General features: G+C 41.5%; 1 protein-coding gene across 1 annotated transcript in view; it reads left to right on the top strand.

The window, feature by feature from the left end:
* The window catches only part of ORC5 (origin recognition complex subunit 5), an 86,200-nt gene extending 72,916 nt beyond the window's left edge, over positions 1 to 13,284 (top strand). Inside the window, exons 14-15 of the mRNA XM_087722294.1 lie at positions 2,023 to 2,135; positions 12,767 to 13,284. Of these exons, the coding sequence (XP_087578420.1) occupies positions 2,023 to 2,135; positions 12,767 to 12,812 (159 nt within the window). The 3' untranslated portion in view covers positions 12,813 to 13,284. The remainder of the gene's footprint in view (positions 1 to 2,022; positions 2,136 to 12,766) is intronic.
* Positions 13,285 to 23,734: the final 10,450 nt, after the last annotated feature.

Here is a 23,734-nt window from a genome sequence, read left to right as displayed (position 1 = left end):
GGCCACTTCAGCTGACTGTTATCTGCAGTTCAGCGGTTCAAATCTCACCGGCTCAAGGTTGACTCAGCCTTCCATCCTTCCGAGGTGGGTGAAATGAGGACCCAGACTGTGGGGGCGATATGCTGACTCTGTAAACTGCTTAGAGAGGGCTGAAAGCCCTATGAAGCGGTATATAAGTCTAACTGCTATTGCTATTGCTATCTTCCTTCCATCTATCTACCTAATATTTATCTATCTATCTATCTATCTTCCTTCCATCTATCTAATATCTATCTATTGTCATCATCTATCTACTATCTATCTTCCTTCCATCTACCTACCTAATATCTATCTATTAATCTATCTAATCTACCTACCTACCTACCTACCTATCTATCTATCTATCTATCTATCTATCTATCTATCTATCTATCTATCTATCATCATCATCTATCTATCTTCTATCTATCTTCCTTCCATCTATCTATCTATCTATCTATCTATCTATCTATCTATCTATCTAATCTATCTATCTATTGTCATCATCTATCTATCTACTATCTATCTTCCTTCCATCTATCTAATATCTATCTATCTATTGTCATCGTCTATCTTCCATCTATCTATCTATCTATCTATCTATCTATCTATCTATCTATCTATCTATCTATTTATCTATCTATCTATCTATCTATCTATCTATTGTCATCATCTATCTATTTACTATCTATCTTCCTTCCATCTATCTAATATCTATCTATTTATTGTCATCGTCTATCTATCTTCTATCTATCTTCCATCTATCTATCTATCTATCTATCTATCTATCTATCTATCTATCTATCTATCTTCTATGTATCAGCTACCTATCTACAATTTATCTGTATCTACTTGTCTATCTAAGGACGTGGTGGCTCAGTGGCTAAGAGGCTGAGTTTGTCGATCAGAAAGGTTGGCAGTTCGGCGGTTCGAATCCCTAGCGCCGCGTAACAGAGTGAGCTCCCGTTGCTTGTCCCAGCTTCTGCTAACATAGCAGTTTGAAAGTATGTAAAAATGCAAGTAGAAAAACAGGGACCACCTTTGGTGGGAAGGGAACAGCGTTCCGTGCGCCTTCAGTGTTTAATCATGCCGGCCACATGACCACGGAGACGTCTTCGGACAGCGCTGGCTCTTCGGCTTTGAAATGGAGATTAGCACTGCTCCCTAGAGCCGGGAACGACTAGCACATATGTTCAAGGGGAACCTTTACCTTTATTCTATCTATCTATCTATCTATCTATCTATCTATCTATCTATCTTTCTATCTTTCTATCTATCTTTCTATCTTTCTATCTTTCTATCTTTCTATCTATATCTATCTATCTATCTATCTATCTATCTATCTATCTATCTATCTATCTATCATCTAGCTAGCTCTGTTTCTCAGGCATGTGCATATAAATGCACAAAACAGTTCTACATTATAAAGATGATATGTATCACTCTTGTAGCAGGTATTTAGTTGATGAACAGTGTAAGTTGTGCATGCAATCACTGTATGCTTTCTTTATCGTGGGTGTCTCTGTTAGTTTGCATCTTTAATCACCGTTACACGTTTTTTAGTTCTGCAGATATAACGTTCGATATGCTTAGTTCAAATTTACAACAGCCCTGCGAAAGATGTGACTGATGAACTTTTTTCACCACCTTTGCAGCATCCCCGTGGTCATGTGATCAACATTTGGCCACTTAGCAACTGGTCCATACTTATGACAGTTGCAGTGTCCTGGGGGTCCCCTTTTGCGACCTTCTGACAAGCAAAGTCAATGGGGAAGTCAGATTCACTCAACAACCATGTTACTAACTTTAAGAACTGCAGTCATTCATTTAACAACTGTGGCAAGCAAGGTCGTAAAGTGGGGCCAAACTCACTTAACAACAGAAATTTGGGGCTCCAATGTGGCCGTAAGTGAAGGTCAACCTGTGGAAAGCAATCACGCTACCTTTGCAGTAATGCCAACATGGTTGAAAGCCAAACCAAATAACCTTTCTCTCCCCTTTCAGATTACATCTCTTGTAACACTGCAACTCTTAACCTTGATTGGCCATGACGATCAGTTTAATGGACCAAGATACAAATGTGCAGTTTCCCTGGATTTCATCAGAGCCATTTCCAGGTAAGCTTTGTCCCTGACTTCCAGGGTGGATAAAAATCGATGGTTTTTCAATCAGATTTTTAGAATAGAAGAGAATAGAATAGAAAATATGGAATGGAATAGAAATGGAATAGAAATAGAATAGAATATATGGAATGGAATAGAATAGAATAGAAATAGAAATAGAAAATATGGAATGGAATAGAAATGGAATAGAAATAGAATAGAATATATGGAATGGAATAGAATAGAAATAGAATAGAAAATATGGAATGGAATAGAATAGAATATATGGAATGGAATGGAATAGAAATATGTAATAGAATAGAAAATATGGAATGGAATAGAATAGAATAGAAAATATGGAATGGAAATAGAATAGAATATATGGAATGGAATAGAATAGAATAGAATAGAATAGAAAATATGGAATGGAAATAGAATAGAAAATATGGAATGGAAATAGAATAGAATATATGGAATGGAATGGAATAGAATAGAATAGAATAGAAAATATGGAATGGAAATAGAATAGAATATATGGAATGGCATGGAATGGAATAGAAATGTAATAGAATAGAAAATATGGAATGGAATAGAATAGAATAGAAAATATGGAATGGAATGGAATAGAATAGAATAGAAAATATGGAATGGAAATAGAATAGAATATATGGAATGGAATGGAATAGAAATGTAATAGAATAGAAAATATGGAATGGAATAGAATAGAATAGGAAATATGGAATAGAATAGAATAGAAAGAATGGAACGGAATAGAATAGAAAATAAAAGAAAATATGGAATAGAATAGAAATGGAATTGAATTGAATTCTTTATTGGCCAATTGTTATTAGGAACACAAGGAATTGGTCTTTGGTGCATATACTCTCAGTGTACATAAATGAAAAGATACATTGCTCACAAATCATAAGCTACAACACAATGATAGTCATAGGGTACAAATAAGCAATCAAATTGTATTAGGAAACAATCAATATAAATCATAAGGATACAAGCATCAAAATTGCAGTCATTCAGTCATAAGTGGGAGGAGATGGGTGATAGGAAAGATAAGAAGATTAATAGTAATGCAGACTTAGAGGACTAGTTTGACAGTGTTGAGAAAATTATTTGTTTAGCAGAGCGATGGCGTTCAAGAAAAAAACTGTCCTTGTGTTTAGTTGTTCTGGTGTGCAGTGCTCTGTAGCGTAGTTTTGAGGGTAGGAATTGGAGTAATTCATGTCCAGAATGTTGAAGGGTCTGTAGTTATTTTCACGGCCCTCTTTTTGACTCGTGCAGTGTGCAGGTTCTCGATGGAAGGCAGGTTGGCAGCCATTGTTATTTCTGCAGTTCTAATTATCCTCTGAAGTCTGTGTCTGCCTTGTTGGGTTGCAGAACCAAACCAGACAGTTACGGAAGTGCAGACGAAAGACTCAATAACAAACATAAACGTTTTCATATTTTTAATTTTGGCCCTGAGCCTATTTTATTTTGGCAATGGCCAGGAGTACATCTATACAGCTAAGACTTGAATTGTCCACTTCATTTGTTCCTGACAATATTGGATTTGGCCATGGTGACACTGGCTTTGAACAAAAACTTTTGAAACTTCAACAGGTCCGAAACGATACAGCTAGACTTAAAATGAAACGAAGTTATTCCCTTATTGCAACTCTTTCAATGGCCCATTGAAAAACACCTCTAAATATAGGTATTCATATTGTACATGTAGTCCTTGACTTAACAACAATTTATTTAATGACCATTCACGGTTACAACGGCACTGAAAAAAATGACTTATGACTGTTTTTTTCACGCTTATGACCATGTTGCACATTTGGTTTTACAGTATATTTAGCTGTCAGCCAAATCCTTCATTATTCAAATTCTACCCAGAATCCTCTATGATCTTAATGGAGCATCCTTTTTAAAGCTGTCCAACTTGCCTTCTCTTCCTCCTCCAATGAAAACGACTTTCTGTTCCCAACGAAGTGAATTCTGTTATCAGCAAAGCAGTGGTGGATTGCAGGCGGTACGCCCCAGTACGGGCATACCGGAGCCTGCCCGGAGCACCGGATACCGTTCTGGTATGGTGCTCCGGAGGTCCTGCCCGCCGGCATGAGCTCCTTACTGGTTTTTTAAGTCTTCGGCGCTTCCACGCACGTGCGTGGCGCGTACAGCGCCTGCGGAATGCTTCGCTGAGCAGCTGGAGTGTCGCGGAGGCTCACAGAGGTGCTAAGAGGCACGTGCGCACTGTGGACGCCGGTTGGAACGGGATCCAGGACCCACCACTGCAGCAAAGCGAATGCAGACAAAGCACAGGTATTCCTCTTGTTCGTTTAATGACTGTTCAAAGTTATGGTGGCCCTGAAAAAAGGGACTTACAACTGTTTTTCACACTTACATCCATTGCAGCATCCCCACGCCCATGTGATCAAAATTAAATTGCTTGGCGACTGACTCATATTTATGATGGTTGCAACGTGATCCTCTTTTGCAACCTGCTGACAAAGGGAGTCAATTGGGAAGCCGGATTCACTTAACAACTGCATTGTTCGCTTAACAACTGTGGTGTTCTGATCCAGCTCCCCAAACACAACAGTTGAAGCAATGATTCCTTTATTAGGAGTCCCAGGAGCCCCGGCAAAAAGTCTCCCTCACTGCAGGCTAACAAGTCTGTCCATCAAGGAGATGAATGGTTGTCTGCCACATCTATTCATCTCCGACCCCTGCCTTTTATCCCCAGAGTTAGGGTGGAGCTTCGTTAGCAGCGGTGGCTCTTCCACCTCAAGGACCGGCTCATAGATTTCCACTGCTCTCCTCTCCTCTGCCACATCCATCCATCTCCGCCCCCTGCCTTTTATCCCCAGAGCGAGGGTGGGGCTTCACTAGCTGCAGTGGCTCTTCCATCCCAAGGACCGGCCCATAGATTTCCACTGCTCTCCTCTCCTCTGTCACATCTATTCATCTCCGCCCCTGCCTTTTATCCCCAGAGCTAGGGTGGGGCTTCTCCTGCAGTGGTGGCTCTTCCTTCCCAAGGACCGGCCCATAGATTTCCACTGCTCTCCTCTCTTCTGCCTCCTGCACGTCTGCGCGTCAGGCACTGGACCCAGCTGCTCCTCCTCCTCATCAGCCACCTCCAGATCTGGGGGCTGTTGATTCTCCATCTGAGGGCTGACGGATGGCCTCTGTCTCTCTGCCAGCTCTATTCCCTCTTCCCCCTCAGAACTCTCAGGTTGTCTTGATGCTGACCCTAACTCCCACTCCTCCTCCTCCTCCTCTGATTTGGCTGTTGGAGGGGCCTGTGGCCGACAGGCCACACAGCATGCAGCAAGGAAGGTTGTGTAATGGGGCGAAGTTCACTTAGCAACCGTCTCGCTTAGCAAACAGAAATTTTATACAGGCAGTCCTTGGCCTGCGATCAATTGTGGTCGTAAGTCTAGGGCTACCTGGATATTGTTAGAAGGAGTTTGGTGGCCCTCAAGACTACTTAGTTTTTAGATCTTAGGGCTGGGTCTCTGAGAGATTTGGTAGGAAAGTCCGAGCTATTCTCTTAGTTGCTATTCTCAGAGATTAAAACTCCCTGCCAAGGGAGCCCAAGTTTGCTCCTCCTTCACTGTTTTCCTCCTGGTAGACAAATATTTCCTTATTCCAGTAAATATTTAGCCTTTCAGCAGGTGTCCTGCTATATTTTTTTTAATGCTTTCTTTATAGTCGAAGTGTTATTTATGCCTTTACTTGCGAACTTGATTTGTTCTTTTTTTCCCCCCCTTCCCTACAGTGTTGTTTTTTTTAATATGCCTTTTCGTAGCTGCTTTGAGCTTCCTTTCAGTGGAAAAAGAGCGAATCAAATCTTTAAATCTTGCTGAGGTTGAGATGATCAGGCTTTCTCTGATCCGGCATCGCCAACATTCACAGTCAGGAGAACATGATTTCATCTCTCTTTTCCCGAGTCGACAGTTTTGAAGCTCGGGCAATACAAGCGTTTGCAGAATCCCAAGTTAAGAAATTGTGCTGCTTTTCAGCTGGTGTGTGAAATCTTCCCTTAAGAACTATCTTTATAGGAATGCACAATGCCATTGTGCACACTTTGAACACGGTTCAGAAATTGTGCTAAAGAGACTTAAACAAAACAAAACAAAAAAATCATTTTAGCCATGCCCCTTTTTTGAATCTTCTTTGTGAACTAAAATGAAAAGCATTCACCTCAAGAATTGACCCTTTAAAGCAACTCAGAAACAGAATTGAACCCTGTTGTTAAGTAGTGTTGTGGCCCGCCAGTGGCGCTGAAAGCAGATTCGGACAGTGAGGAAGTTGGTGAGGAATGTGGGCCAGTCCTGGAGTCTGCAATAGCAATAGCAATAGCAGTAGACTTATATACCGCTTCATAGGCCTTTCAGGCCTCTCTAAGCGGTTTACAGAGAGTCAGCATATTGCCCCCAACAATCTGGGTCCTCATTTTACCCACCTCGGAAGGATGGAAGGCTGAGTCAACCCTGAGCCGGTGAGATTTGAACTGCTGACCTGCTGATCTAGCAGTAGCCTGCAGTGCTGCTTTTAACCACTGCGCCACCTTGGCTCTTGGGCCCTTGTCTGGGGAAGGCTCTGATGAGGGCTCTGTGTCAGAGGCAGAGAGGGGGCCAGAGCCCTATGCCAGTTATCAGCTGCCTTCAGAGTCAGACATCAGTGAGGCAGATGAACAGCAGGAGCCTGTTCCCAGTGTGTACATGTGCAGAGTTGCCAGACGAAGGGAACAGCTAAAGGACAGGGCTCAACTTGGGAGTAAGGCCACAGGTGAACAATAAATGGCCCCTCCCAGAGGAAATAAAAGAGGAGAGAAAGGGGAGTGGAGTTTTCAGGAGACAGTTAGTTCACTTAATTGATTCATGATTCTCTGAGATTCCTTGTCAAGTTCTGCAGAGATCGGCCTGGCAGCTCTCCAAGCCAGATAAGGTCTGTGACTGTAAATCCTCCCTTGAAAGACTTTGCTGGACGTGAATGAGCAGAATTCACAGTCAATTAATAAAAGGGTTTTTTGTCAGGACAAGGAGTTTGCTTCATGCTCTTGGGGAAGCCTAGGTGGGTTAAGTGAGTTTTACCCCCATTTTGCGACCTTCCTTGCCACAGTTGTTAAGTGAATCACTGCAACTGGTAAGTTTGTTTGTTTTTCCCTCCCTTTGGGTTGTGAGCCGCCCTGAGTCCCCTTAGGGAAAAGGGCGGCATACAAATAAATTAAAATGAAAAAATGAAAATGAAATGAGTTAGCTCTTATACCTTTGATGAAGCTCGTATGAAAGCTTGAAAAAAATGTGGCTGCTTTAATGAACAGCGAGTCGGTAACATCTGCCTTAACGATATTTTGCAATTCTTGCCACTCATCTTCTGAAAAAGTGATCAAATTTTTTTCGTAGAAAATGAAATGTTTTAGATTACAAAAAATGCATTAGGACAATCTAATACCTGTCAAGGAAACAATGTTACACCTCTTTAATCTAGGGCAGTGTTTCTCAACCTTGGCAACTTGAAGATGTCCGGACTTCAACTCCCAGAATTCCCCAGCCAGCATTCGCTGGCTGGGGAATTCTGGGAGTTGAAGTCCGGACATCTTCAAGTTGCCAAGGTTGAGAAACACTGATCTAGGGCTTACATCTTTCCCCATGTTTTGGCATTCGGGTTTTATGAATAATGCCCTAACCGAATAAACTTCCTAACTGTCACTTCAGGCTGAAACATATTGGAAGCTTTCCTGCTTTGTATAATTTCACAGGCATGAATTGTTTTTTAAAATGTGATCTTAACAACGATATCAAAACTGGAACGGATGGCCTTGAAAAGCAGAGACCATTCATTTACCGTCTTTTTTTGGAGTATAAGACGCACCGAGGTATAAGACGCACCAAGATTTTGAAGAGGCAAATTTAAAAAAAAGTTTTTGCACTCTGCAGACCTCCCAAAAACGGTCCTTTTTTTGCGAAAACAGGCCTGTTTTTTGTTTTTAAAAAAGGGGGGGGGCATGCATAGCATTTAGGAGGCTTGAAGAATGCTTCTGGGGGCTGGGGGAGAGCAAAAACAAGCGAAAAAACGACCTGTTTTTCGCTCATTTCTGCCCTCGCCAGCCCCCAGGAGCATTCTGGAAGCCTCCTAAAGGCTATGCACGGCCATTTTTGCAAAGGGGGCGGGGTTTCGGGAGGCCAAAAAATGCTGTATTCAGTGTATAAGACGCACCCAGATTTTCACCCTCTTTTTTGAGGGGAAAAAGGTGCGTCTTATATCCCCAAAAATACAGTAATCGTTAAAATTACAATTTCTTGCTTTTTTTTTTTTTTTGGCAATATATACTTCTAAAAAAAAAACACCTTTTGTTCTTGGGTTTCTTCCTTTATATGTGTTTGTGTGTGTGTGTGTGTGTGTGTGTGTGTGTGTGTATGTATGTGTGTGTATATATGTGTATATATATGTATATATATGTATATATATGTATATATATATGTATGTATATATATATATATATGTATATATTCCTTCCCACCCCCTTTTTCTGAAATTAATATTGATCTTTCAGTATTCACATTCCATGCCGAGGTTTCCTTTATACATACATACATACATACATACATACATACATACATACATACAACCTCGGCATGGAATGTGAATACTGAAAGATCAATATTAATTTCAGAAAAAGGGGGTGGGGAGGAATCTTTTACTCTTCTAAAGGCATCCCTCTTTTTTTCCTGGCAAAATACAAAAATACCATCAAAGTGTTCTTGGATTGTTTAAGTTCCGTCAAAAGGCAGGCGTGAACCGCTGCTAAGAATGGAAGGATGCAGATTGCAAATTGATGCAGATGAAAGGAGAACCATGCCGTAACATAAAGCTAGAACAGGTGGTTTGGAAGGGGACCAGAATGTTCAATAGCAAACACGATTGCTGTTTTGCATCTCCAAACAGCGAGCTGTGTTTACTAGCTTTAAAAAAAAATATTCCTTTTTATCTGGAGCTAAAATTATTATTTGGCTTAAATTGAGGGTAAATTTTTGAATCTGAAAACCAGCGCAACTAGAAAATTAGGCATCATTCTCAATATGCTTCTGAATATGTTATACATCAACAGGAATGCTTCCTCTTCTTCTTCTTCCTCCTTCCTTCCTTCCACCTTCCCTTCCTCCTTTTCTTCCTTCCTTTATCCCCTCCTTCCCTCTTCCTTCCCTTCCTTCCTGCCTTCCTTTCCTTTCTTCCTTTCTCCCCTCCCTTCCCTCCCTCCCTCTTCTTTCCATTCCCTTTCTCCCTCCCTCTTCTTTCCCTTCCCTTCCTTCCTCCCTCTTCCCTTCCTTCCTTCCTCCCACCTTCCTTTCCTTTCTTCCTTTCTCCTCTCCCTTCACTCCCTCCCTCTTCTTTCCATTCCCTTCCCCCCCTCCCTCCCTCTTCTTTCCTTTCCCTCCCTCCCTCCTTCCTTTTCTTCTTTCCTTCATCCCTTCCCTCCCTCCCTCTTCTTTCCCTTCCTTTCCTTCCTTCCTCCCTCCTTCCTTTTCTCCCTTCCTTCATCCCTTCCCTCCCTCCCTCTTCTTTCCTTTCCCTCCCTCCCTCCTTCCTTTTCTTCTTTCCTTCATCCCTCCCTCCCTCTTCTTTCCATTCCCTTCCTCCCTCCTTCCTTTTCTCCCTTCCTTCATCCCTTCCCTCCCTCCCTCTTCTTTTCTTTCCCTCCCTCCCTCCTTCTTTTTCGTCTTTCTTTCATCCCTCCCTCCCTCTTCTTTCCCTTCCCTTCCTTCCTCCCTCCTTCCTTTTCTCCCTTCCTTCATCCCTTCCCTCCCTCCCTCCCTCTTCTTTCCTTTCCCTCCCTCCCTCCCTCCTTCCTTTTCTTCTTTCCTTCATCCCTTCCTCTCTCCCTCTTCTTTCCTTTCCCTCCTTTTCTCCCTCCTTCCTTTTCTTCCTTCCTTCCTCCCCTCCTTCCCTCCCACTCATAATGGTACATACATATTAGCACATCTGTCACTCAGTAAGCTAAAATAATAAACTTGGCACATCTTCTTGGATTTGCATTCCTATCATCTTTTTCAAACAGAGAAGACGAATTACAAAATCAAACTCTGTCGTGTCTGAAATATTTCCAAATTACATTCTACCAAAAGGGGTTTTTTTTGGGAGAAAAATGTTGTTAAATTAAGAACAAAGCAATTTAACTTTCGAATTCATAGGGAAAAAGAAAAAGAAATGTAGTCAAAACCTGTATAAATATGACTGCTTAAATTAGATGAAGGCATCCTGTACCTGAAATACTATTTTATAAGGACAAACCCTGTTAAAGCCTGTTAAATTTTTCTCAGCATTTCAGCTCCATCCAATTTCTTTGTCGACCTGCAATTTAAAACAAACGAACATTAAATAAGTTAAACTTAGTCAAACTATTGTTAAATAAATGATTGATAATGATAACAATGTCATAATTTGTACTGACATGATAAAAGGGAAATTGGATATAAATTGTAAACAATGATTAAGAAAAGTGGTCTAAAAATTTTTGTTATTAAACATAATTAATTTTTATTTTGAATGTGTTAGAAAGGTATAATGTGGCTGGGTGATATTGAAAATAGATAAGGGAATGCCATTATGTGGTTTTGTTTTAAATTTTGGAATGTTTGTTATAAAGGGACGTTAAAACAACTCTAGTCATACGAAGGATGAGGTATGATGATAGCAATATATATAAATATATGTGATGCAAAATATACAATTTGATATGAATCATAGGTGATGACTGTGGAAGGGATGCACGAAAGTTCTTTGTAACCAATTGACACACTTTCTACAATCTGTAATGGAAGATGACTTTAAGGTGTTTGTGTTTATTCAAAAAATAAAAATTTTATTAAAAAAATACGAACATTGAAATAGAAAATGTACGTATATTTTTATACAACATATAAATTCATCTGATAAGCCTCTGAACTTTGATCACGTGATCATGGGGATGCTATGTAAACAACAGTTATAAGCAGTGGTGAAATTCATTTTTTTTAAACTTCCAGTTCTGTGGGCGTGGCTTGGTGGGCGTGGCAGGGGAAGGATACTGCAAAATCTCCATTCCCACCCCACTTTGGGGCCAGCCAGAGGTGGCATTTACCAGTTCTCTGCACTACTCACAATTTCTGCTACCCGTTCTCCAGAACTTGCTGGATTTCACCCCTGGTTATAAAATCACTTTTTTCAGAGCCATTGTAACTTTGAATGGTCAGTAAATGAACTGTTGCAAGTTGAGGACTATGTGTACAGTGTTCCCTATGTTCTGGTGATATATTGCCAGACATGTTCCTTGCGACTGCAAAGCGGGGGAGAAAGATAAAGAGAGAATCAATCTGGATTTAAAGGTTAGGAACGAGGATTTCATTCGTTTCGTTTCATTTTTCCAAGAAAGAAATGCATTTTATTTGCCAGTCAAAATTTTACTCCTACGAACAAGCAGTCCCTTGAATTCAAGAAGTATTAACTTATCTAAAAATAATGCATAGACAGACCTAGTGAGGGGCACCATTTCACAAGTGCATTGAGGTGTCCACCAAAAGTTCTCTGTATGTGAACGTTTCAATCTTTTAATACTTGGAACTCAATCAAAATTAGTTTAATTATGCTTTTAACTCGTTCAGTTCAGATTATTCACAGGAGCCCTGTGTTATGTGTTATAATCAAGATCATGTGAAATACTAATAGCGTTTTATGAAGCCTTTGTAACATCATATTTAGATATTATTGCATCTACCGTGTGCCTCCAAAGATAAGACCAGCTCTTATATTATTTTTTGCTTCAAAAGATGCATTAGGGCTTATTTTTTGTTTAGGTCTTATTTTCAGGGAAATACAGAACTAAATGCATCTTATCTGGGCGACGATCTTAACGAGGGCTTATTTCTGGGGTAGGTCTTATATTACGAGCACCCTGAAAAAATCACGCTAGGGATTATTTTCCAGTGGGGTCTTATTTTCAGGGGAGAGCAGGGTAGTTCAGGTCAACATGTTTTTAAAAAAGACATTGAGACTCTGGAAAGATTGCAGAGAGGAGCAGCGAAGATGATTAGGAGGCTAAAACATATGAAGAACAGTTACAGGAGTTGGGTACGTCTAGTCCAGTGACAAGAAGGACAGAATAGCAATATCTCAATATTGAAGAGGCTGCCACAAAAAAGATCAACCTATTTTCCAAAGCTCCAGAAGGCAAGGCGAGAAACAATGGAAACTAATCAAGGAGAGAAGCAATCTAGAACTAAGGAGAAATTTCTTGACAGTGAGGATAATTAATCAGTGGAACAACTTGCCTTCGGAAGTTGTGGGACCTCCATCACTGGAGGTTTTTAAGAAGAAAATGGACAGCCACTTGTCTGAAATGGTAGAGGGCCGGGGTGTCAAACTTGCATCATCATGGCGTCATCACATGACATATCGGGGGCTTCCCCCCCCCCTTCACGAAAGCAGGCGTGGGTCTGGCTAGCGCGTGGCACATGCGGCCAAGTTTGACAGCCCTGGTTTAGGCTCTCCTGCTTGAGCAAGGGGTTGGCTAGAAGGCTTCCCAAGGTCCCTTCCAACCCTGTTGTTCTGTTATTTGCCATACGAAAGGATTTGATTAAACTGATCTATTGCATTGATGTTTTCAGGACCGTGAACTTCGACATCACCAAGTATTTATATGACTTTTTGTGAAGATCCCACAAGCGCAGCGACATCGGCTGAGGTGCGCCCCCGTTGCTGCACCCCCATCCTTTCGCCCTCCAGGAAGGAAAGACGTGGGTTTTCTCTTGGATTTGTCCAAAGCCAGGTGCTGGCCCAGCGTGGAATATGATGAAAACACTGGAGTTGGTCTGGGCGGATCTGTTCAGGGAAGGCTTTACACCCTGATACACCCTGGCGTATGGGGTGTTAATTACAAACAGCAGGGACCACGCGCAATCTGTTCCCCTCTTAATTATTTTATTCCAGCACGAAGATTGCCTGAAAGCCATTTGACAAAGATGTTGTTTTGTGCCGTAGTCCCCTGCGCTTTGAACCCGGCGGCAGGCTTCCACGCCCAGCCTTTTCACTTCCTCTCCATGGGAGGTGTTGCATTTGTCTGCCACAGCAGTCCTGACCTCAAGGCGCCATTGTACCTCATACAATAAATACACAGTCAACTTGGTCTTTGCTTTCCTTTCCTTTCTAGATCTTAGCCTACTGACCATCACTGCTTCTCCCCGGAAAAAAAAAAAGAGGATTTTATCTGCTCTTTAATTTTTCACGAAACGCCTTGTGCAGTGATGGCTAACCTTCTCCCCATCGCGTGCCAAAAGTGGGGAAGGGGGAGTGCAGGGTTCACCGACAAATGCGCGCCCAACAAATGCGCGCCGACAAAACCGCCGTAACAAAACAGCGACGTTGAAAGCGCGCCCACTAAAGCGCGTCAACAAATGCACGCTGACAAAAGCACGCCATCGAAAACAACATGAAAACAATGGTAACAACGTCAACAACCCTAACCCTAATCCTAACCTAAAAACCCTAATCGTGCTTTTGTGGGCGTGGTTTTGTGGGCGCGGTTTTGTGGGCCCACTTTCAACATCGCCGTTTTGTCGCGACGGTTTTGTCGGCACGCATTTGTCAGGCGCGCATTTGTCGGGTCACGGGAGTGCAGGGGGTTGTGCGCGTGCGACTCCTGTCCTCTCCCTGCTTTGGGCGTGTGATGACCCGTTTTTTCGCCCTTCCCAGGCTCCAGAGGCTTTCTAGGAGCCTGGGGAGGGTGAAAACAGCCTCCCCCCACCTATTTCACCTATTTCATGAATAGATATAGATGGATGAGTGGATGGATGGATAGATAGATGGTGGGTGGGTGGAGTGGATAGATGTAGATGGGTGGGTGCGTGCGCTCACAACCAGCAAACCCATGGTCAGGGTTTCAAATAGCATCCAAATAGGCCTTACACCCATTGTTAAAGTAAGTGCAGCCCATCTTTGGAGAGATCCAACCTAAATCTAAGAGGAAATTTCTAAACAGAACAATTAATCGGCGGAATGGCTTTAGAACCTGTGACTACTCCGTCACTGGAGGTTTTTAAGAAGAGGCTGGACAGCCATTTGTCTGAAATGGTATAAGGTCTCCTGCCTGAGCAGGGGGTTGGACTAGAAGACCTCCAAGGTCCTTTCCAACTCTCTGATTCTGAACTTGGCAGGCATCCACTCTAATACCTGGTGTAGAATATCAGTGAGCAAGTATGAGGCTATACAGAGAATATATATATAGATAATAAAATTCCTGCTCTATGTAGAAACACAGTAAAGGTGAACTAAACCATTTAGTTACAAGCATTTTTGTCACATGAGAAATTGCTGGCATGATACCTGAATGCCAAAGAACTCTTCATTTTAGAATAAAGAAACTATGAATTATTTGGTGATTGAACATTTTGCCACACTGCTGAGTTTAATTCCTAACAAAATGTGATTAATCAGTCCGGTGCTCTCAAGTGAGTTGTAATTTTCAGTTAACTGCTGTTTCAGACTTGAATTCAGCTAAACTAAGAATATCTTGCTTTTTTTAAATGCATACAGGGTGTAAACAGGAATAATTTTATAACTGATGGGAATCCTAATTCATTATTTGTAAGTATCGCAGACATTGGCCCACAAATTCCCAAAAGGGAAAGACGTAGGAAGGGACATCAGTTAGCTGAGCAGAAAACTTGACGCCTATATTTTAGATTTTAAAATTATACTCTGCTTCTACTTATTTTAACACTTTAAGTTGTCTTAAAACAATGTTAATAAATAGAAAACAATACAATGAAAATGAAAAGCAGTATTAAAACCAGTCCTTTCATGTATATCTATATGTATTGGATGGATGGATGGATGGATGGATGGATGGATGGATGGATGGATGGATGGATGGATGGATACATAGATACATGGATGGGAGTGGGTGGAGAGGTGGACAGACTGATAGAGACATGGACAGACGGATGTAGATAGATAGATAGATGATAGATAGATAGATAGATAGATAGATAGATAGATAGATAGATAGATAGATAGATAGATAGAGATAGATAGATAGATAGATAGATAGATAGATAGATAGATATGATAGAGGATAGATAGATATTATAGAAAGATGATAGATAGATGATAGATAGATAGATAGATAGATAGATAGATAGATAGATAGATAGATAGATAGATAGATAGAAGGTAGATGTAGATAGAGATGATAGGTAGGTAGGTAGATAAATAGATTGATAGATGATAGATAGGATAGATAGATGATAGATAGATAGATAGATAGATAGATAGATAGATAGATAGATATGATAGAGGATAGATAGATATGATAGAAAGATGATAAATAGATAGATAGATAGATAGATAGATAGATAGATAGATAGATAGAGGATAGATAGAGATGATAGAGGATAGATATGATAGATAGATGATAGATAGATAGATAGAGAGAGATATAGATAGATAGATAGATAGATAGATAGATAGATAGATAGATAGATAGATAGATAGATAGAAGATAGATGTAGATAGATAGATGATAGGTAAATTGATTGATTGATTGATTGATAGATGATAGATAGGATAGATAGATAGATAGATAGATAGATATATAGATATGATAGATAGATATGATAGAGGATAGATAAATATGATAGAAAGATGATAGATAGATAGATAGATAGATAGATAGATAGATAGATAGATAGATAGATAGATAGATAGATAGATAAAGGATAGATAGATAGAGATGATAGAGGATAGATATGATAGATAGATAGATAGATAGATAGATAGATAGATAGATAGATAGATAGATAAAGGATAGATAGATAGAGATGATAGAGGATAGATATGATAGATAGATAGATAGATAGATAGATAGATAGATAGATAGATAGATAGATAGATAGATAGATAGATAGATAGATAGATAGATAGATAGATAGAATGATATAAATGGAATACTATAGACATGATAGAAACAGGTAATGATATAGATAATAATGGGATACTGTAGACGCAGACAGATGATAGATTAATCTTCCAGTGATGAATGCCTAAATTATCCGTTTACCTGAACAGGTAATAAACATGTTTGCGTGTTTGTTTTTTTCTTACAACTGGTTTCGCTTGTTCTCTTCCTACTAACGTATATCAGTATTTGCATTCTTTGAAGGAACTTAGCCGGTGGTGCAGTGGAGCTAAAGAACCTCCTACTACGGAGACTTATCCCTAAAATGAAGGCATCCAGTTATATATAAAATGACATGCGATCGCTCATTCTCCAGACTTAATTAAATCCGTGACAACTTGGCAATAAAGTTATAGCACCAATAGAGTCTCTTCATATTTTAAGTTCTCATATTTTTGTTTTTATTATATACCCACAGTAACGTATCAAACAGACTTCTGGAAGGCGACAGAATCAAAAGAATAATGGTTACCATTAAAAATATCGGTCCTTAACTCAATGAAAATGATGCCTGTTTAACTTGAAGCAATCATCTTCAAGGTGCCTTCCTTAAGTTATTCAACGTTTAACCTGTAAATCCTCAACGTACGATCATAATGGAGCCTCAAAAGTTCTTGGGCCAAGCAAGGCAGTTGTTAAGTGAGTTTTGCCCCATTTCAGGACTTTTCGTGCCTCCTTTGTTAAGTGAATCACGGCAGTTGTCAACTCAGGGGTGTCAAACGTGATTTCATTGAAGGCCGCACCATGTTTGTGTTTGACCTCAGGGGGGGGCATGGCCAGCTCAATGTCACTCGTATCGGGCAGCACCTCGTGGTGGCCCGAGCGCTCTTGTTAGTGAAAATGGACTCACTAGCTCCAGCTGGAGCCTGTTCCCAGTGTGCGCATGCGCAGAGCTGCCAGAAGAAAAGAACAGCTAACAAAATCAGGGCCGACTTGAGCGTAAAGCCACAGGTGGACGGTGAATGGCCCCCTCCCCTAGGGACTTAAACAGCGAAAGGGGAGTGGGCTGTTGGAGGAAACAATTCGTTCGTTACTTCGTTTCAGGAGTGTGAAGATCTGTCCGTGAATCCCAGAGACTCTGTGCCCAGCCTTTCCTTGCACAGCACCTCATTTGGGAAATATTGACATGGCAGCTTTCCAAGATAGATAAGGTCTGTGGTCATAAATACGCCTTTGAAAGACTGTTTGCCAGGCCTTTGCTGGATGCGAAGGAGAGGAATCCACATTCTTTTCATAAAAGTGGTTTTGTCGGGACCGGGAATCTGCCTTGTGCTTTTTGGAGAAGCCTAGGTCTCAACACAACCCCTCCAAATCACTGTCAGGTTCAGCCATACCCCAGCAAGATGAACAGCAACGCAACGTGCTTTTCCTGCCCGCCGATTGAAGGAACTCTTAAGTGTTGTTGGAGAACGTGGATAGTGCTCTTCAGATATTTAAAAGGATGGCGCACGGGAGAAGGTCAAGGGCTGTCCCATCTTTCCAGCGGAATGGAATAATGCGTTTAATTTACAAGGAAAAAAAAAAGGATTCCAACTCAATGCTTGATTTAAACAAAACAAAACAAAAAAACGCACCTTCCTAGCAACAGGATCAATTCAAGAGGGACCCGAATTCTCTGAACTTAAGCTTCCTCGCGTTGGATGTATTTGGATGTAATGAAACCTCTGCAGGAAAACAAGCAAGCTCAGAGAACCAAGGGCCTCCCGTTTTAATTCTGAGCTAGAAATATTCTCCTTTATTGCCTCTGTCTGTCTGTCTGTCTGTCTGTCTATCATCTATCTATCTATCTAATCTAATCTAATCTAATTCGTAATTAATTCGTAATTTAATGAGCTTATATACGCCGCCCAATCCCGTAGGACTCCGGGCGGCTTACAAATACGAGATAAAATAAAAATAACAAATAGGGAATAAAAAATGAAAAATAGTTTAAAAGACACAACATACATTCGGCTTAGCTGGGGGCTGGACCTAATTTATAGATCAACAGCCCCAGGCCTGCCGGAACAGCCAGGTTTTGGTGGCTTTTTCGAAGGCCGCGAGAGTGGGGAGGGTCCGGATCTCTGGGGGCAGATCATTCCACAGAGCCGGAGCAGCTACAGAGAAGGCTCTCCCCCGAGTGGTCGCCAGCCGGCATTGTCCGGTCGACGGCACCCAGAGGAGGCCTAGCCTGTGAGTTCTTATCGGCCGTTGGGAGGTATGCAGCAGGAGGCGGTCTCTCGGACATATCTATCTTATCTATCTTTATCTATCTATCTATCTATCTATCTATCTATCTATCTATCTATCTATCTATCTATCTATCCATCCATCCATCCATCCATCCATCCATCTATCTTATCTATCCATCCATCCATCCTACCTACCTACCTACCTACCTACCTACCTACCTACCTACCTACCTACCTACCTACCTACCTATGTATCATTTATCCATCACATCTATCTCTACTATCTACTATGTAGCACTGATGATGTTACCTAGTTTGGTAATGAAATATTTGCAAGAAAAACAAGCAAACTTATGAGAGCAGGACTCCACAGTCTTCCTCCTCCCCCTCCTCCTCTTGTCCATAAACCCTACTCCCTTCTAGCACTGATGATGTTACCTAGTTGGGTAATGAAATGTCTGCAAGAAAAACAAGCAAACTCAGAGAGCACCAAGGACCGCACAGTCTTCCTCCTCCTCCTCCTCCCCCTCCCTCCTCCTCCCCCTCCCCCTCTTCTCCATAAATCCTACTCCCTTCTAGCACTGATGATGTTGCCTAGTTGGGTAATGAAATGTCTGCAAGAAAAACAAGCAAGCTCAGAGAGCACCAAGGACCGCACAGTCTTCCTCCTCCTCCTCCTCTTCCTCCTCCTCCCTCCCTCCTCCTCCCCCTCCCCCTCTTCTCCATAAATCCTACTCCCTTCTAGCACTGATGATGTTGCCTAGTTGGGTAATGAAATGTCTGCAAGAAAAACAAGCAAGCTCAGAGAGCACCAAGGACCGCACAGTCTTCCTCCTCCTCTTCCTCCTCCTCCCTCCCTCCTCCTCCCCCTCCCCCTCTTCTCCATAAATCCTACTCCCTTCTAGCACTGATGATGTTACCTAGTTGGGTAATGAAATGTCTGCAAGAAAAACAAGCAAACTCAGAGAGCAGGACCCCACAGTCTTCCTCCTCCTCCTCCTCCTCCTCCTCCCCCCCTCCTCCTCCTCCTCCTTTCCACACCCTACTCCCTTCTACCACTGATGATGTTACCTAGTTTGGTAATGAAACGTCTGCAAGAACACAATCAAGCTCAGAGAGCACCAAGGGGCCCTCATTTTAATTCTGAGCTAGAAATATTCTCCTTTATTGCCTCTATATCTATCTATCCATCTATCCATCCATCTTACCTATGTATCATTTATCCATCACTTATCTATCTCTACTATCTACTATGTAGCACTGATGATGCTAACTAGTTTGGTAAGGAAACGTCTGGAAGAACACAAGCAAGCTCAGAAGGGCCCCACAGTCGTCGTCCTCCTCTCCACAATCCCAACCCGCTTCTAGCACTGACGACGTTACCTAGCTGGGTAACGAAACGCCTGCCAGTAAACAAACAAGCTCAGAGATCACCAAGCACATCTCGGCTCAACCATGAGCCACAAACATCCTCCTTTATTCTTCCAAGCGTGATTGCTCTCTCCAGCGAATTTCCTCGCACGACACGGCCAAAATAAGCGAGATGCGGTTTTGTGATTTTTGTCTCGAACGGCATTGTTCCTTAATCTCCTCCATCACCAGGCCTAGCGACGTAACTGCGGTTCAGTTCTGCCTCGGTAGGCTAATGTTCTTCAAAAACATTAATAAGTAATTTCGTCCCTGCCCTTGTAATTCAGATCTTTTTATTATTTCCAGTCGAAAACCAGCTGAATAGGGGGGTTTGCCGTGTATCCCTCCCACGAGACACCGCATGGTCCATCTCGACACACAACTCTAGCCGACAAAAAATAAAATAAAAATGGGAATGTAGCACAATTGATGATAATGCATTTATAGATCGAGGAGGTTTACCCTGCCTGGCGAGGTTTGATAAGTCGGAATTGCCGCATCCATTGTCTTTCCGCCTCCGTGGAAGGAACTGTCACTCTGATTCGCGCACAGGAGGAGAAATAATCCCATTATCAATCATCAGAAAATAAATATGCCACAGCAGGCATTCATATGGCTTGCAGTGATACGCTGGCACTACGGCCCCGGACGGTGCCACCCAATTCATAATCGTGGACTAAATGGCTGCTAAGTTAATGGAGTGCCAGATAAAAGGAATGTTACACTAGATACAGCTACAGTCTTCCAAAGCGGCAGCGTGTGAGTCGTTTTTCAGATAAATTCAGATAGGGGACCGGAGGCTAAAACATATGAAGAATGGTTGCAGGAACTGGGTAGGTCTAGTTTAATGAAAAGGACAAGGGGAGACATGATAGAAGAGTTCCAATATCTCAGGGGTTGCCACAAAGAAGAGGGAGTCAAGCTATTCTCCAAAGCACCTGAGGGTAGGACAAGAAGCAATGGGTGGAAACTAATCAAGGAGAGAAGCAACTTAGAACTAAGGAGAAATTTCCTGACAGTTAGAACAATTCATCAGTGGAACAGAAGTTGCCTCCAGAAGTTGTGAATGCCCCAACACTGGAAGTCTTTAAGATGTTGGATAACAATTTGTCTGAAACGGTATAGGGTTTCCTACCTAGGCAGAGGGTTGGACTAGAAGACCTCCAAGGTCCCTTCCAACTCTTGCTATTCTATTCTAAATTGGCATTTTTATTTTATTTCATTCAAAAGATTGAAACGCAAAAGGAAAAAAAAATAACAGATACAAAATGGAACTAGACAAAAACATTAAAAATGTGAATTAAAAAAAGACAACATGTATATTATCCCCCCCACTTGAACACTAATAAGTCTTATTACAACAATAACACCACCCCACTTTGCAAAACAGTTCCAAAATTTATAAGCTGCTGCGGAGATACAGGATTTAACTCGACTTACAACGGTTTGTTTAGTGGCGGTTCAAAGTTACAGTGGCACCAGATAAAGGGACTTATGACCATTTCTCACACTTAAGGCCATTGCAGCATTCTCCACGGTCACATGATCAAATTTCAGCCGCTTGGCAACTGATTCACATTTCTGACGGTCACAGTGTCATGCGATCCCCTTTTACGACCTTCTGGCAAGCGAAGCCAACGGGGAAGCCAGATTTACAACTGCGGTGATTCACTTAACAAATGTGTCAACAACAACAAAAAATCATAACATGGGGCAAAACTCGCTTATCAAATTCCTCACTTAACGACATAGGTTTTGGGCTTTTTGTAATTCTGAGGACTGCCTGTATTTTACAACAAAGGCTTTGGAAATGAGATGCCATTGTTGGGAAAGTTCCCAATTAAAAACCTAAGGAAAGTTTTCATTCTTAAGAACCAAATGAGGGTGTCCCATCCTGGATTTATTTTGGATGGATGGATGGATGGATACATGCATGCATACATACATACATACATGAGTATGAGTATGAGTATGAGTATGAGTAGTTTATTTATATGCCGCCCTTTTCCCTGGGGGGACTCAGGGCGGCTTACAATTTGAAAGGAGGGGAAAACAAACAAATTAACACATAAGACAGTACATCATTAAAAGCACAACATTCATACAATTCGGGTGGGTTACGGTCTTTAACCCCAGGCCTGATGGGATAGCCAGATTTTAAGGGCTGTGCGGAAGGCCTGGAGGGTGGTGAGGGTACGAATCTCCACGGGGAGATCGTTCCATAGGGTCGGAGCTGCCACCGAGAAGGCTCTCCTCCGCGTGGTTGCCAGTCGACATACATACATACATACATACATACATACATACATACATACATACATACATACATACATACATACATACAGATAAATAATAAATAGCAAATAGTAAATCTATACTATATATTATATAAATATAATATAATAATATGTATAATATATCTAATAGTAAATAATATATAAATATAATATTTATATATAATCTTAATGTATATAAATAGCAAATAAATAATAAATAAATCAGAAATAGGAAAGTAGATTTTCTACAAGTAGCAATAGCAGTAGACTTATATACCGCTTCATGGGCCTTTCAGGCCTCTCTAAGCGGTTTACAGAGAGTCAGCATATTGCCCCCAACAATCTGGGTCCTCATTTTACCCACCTCGGAAGGATGGAAGGCTGAGTCAACCCTGAGCCGGTGAGATTTGAACTGCTGACCTGCTGATCTAGCAGTAGCCTGCAGTGCTGCATTTAACCACTGCGCCACCTTGGCTCTAAGTAAATTACAACAGACTGTTAACCCTGTGTTTTGATCTTTTAACTTCACTGTTCTTTATAACCTGTTAACTTTTTCTTTCATACATCTAGTGTATGACAATTAAATTTATTTTATTTATTTTTATTTTATTATTAGTTTGTCAAACGTGTGCAGGATAGCAGGTATAAGTACGAACACGGACATGAACAAAGGAAATGAATGCAAGTAAATGGGGACAGTCAGAGAGGGACGAAGACACGCTGGTGCGCTTATGCACGGAATTGGGTTGCAAATACATGTAGCGGCTTATAAACGGACATTTTTTAAAAGCTTGGAGAGAAACATTGAGCATTTTAAAGCAGGAGGGCCCTTAAAACACGACACATCGAGCCAACTTCCTTACGTAGCGGATTGGCAGGAAGGAAACCATGAAAAACGGTCAAGATATTCGGGTTAATATTCTTGGTTTAAAATCTCATACAGTTGCATTAAAAAAAAAACGTGCAATTTGATTAATGCCATCCGCCTCCTTGTAACCAAGGCATAACGGCAGCAAAGAGGATTTTTGACTTTCCCTTCACTGCCCTCATCTGAAGTTCAGCAGGCAATTTATGGCTATTACCTATCCGCGGAAGCTTGGGTGGAAAATACATCTTTTTGAATGGAGCTGATTAAGGTGCGGTAAGCAAGGAATTGAAAGCCGAGGTGAGACTGTTATTTCGATTGATGGATGCGTTTGCATTTTATTTGCTCGGCACAGACACGAACATACATTCGAATTATATTGTATTAGTCTTACATCAACACCTTGAGCTACCAGTTGTGCAATGACGGGTTGATCAAAAAACAAAACAGCCACTGAATTAAAAAAAAACAGAGCTGGGAGGGGCATTAGAGGTCTTCTAGTCCAACCCCCTGCTCAAGCAGGGGACCCTGTACCATTGCAGACAAGTGGCTGCCCAAGGGTTCAATAGCTTCATTATTACATGCCTATACAATATGCTAATTATAATCTCAGACTATTATGCCATTATATGAAAGGTAGCTATTAATTTTGTTAAAAGGTGGCTCAGGGGCTAAGTCGCTGAGCTTGTCGATCAGAAAGGTTGGCAGTTCGGCGGTTCGAATCCCTAGCCCCGCATAGCAGAGTGAGCTCCCGTTACTCGTCCCAGCTTCTGCCAACCTAGCAGTTCGAAAGCACATAAAAAGTGCAAGTAGAAAAATAGGAACCACCTTTGGTGGGAAGATAACAACGTTCCGTGCGCCTTTGGTGTTTAGTCATGCCGGCCACATGGCCATGGAGA

Source organism: Thamnophis sirtalis, unplaced genomic scaffold, assembly GCF_051295495.1.
Source record: "Thamnophis sirtalis isolate CommonGarterSnake01/CBP01778 unplaced genomic scaffold, rThaSir2_p1.2 scaffold_9, whole genome shotgun sequence".
Taxonomy (NCBI): domain Eukaryota; kingdom Metazoa; phylum Chordata; class Lepidosauria; order Squamata; family Natricidae; genus Thamnophis; species Thamnophis sirtalis.
The sequence above is the reverse complement of the archived record's forward strand: the minus strand, read 5'-3'. Positions and strand labels throughout refer to the sequence as shown.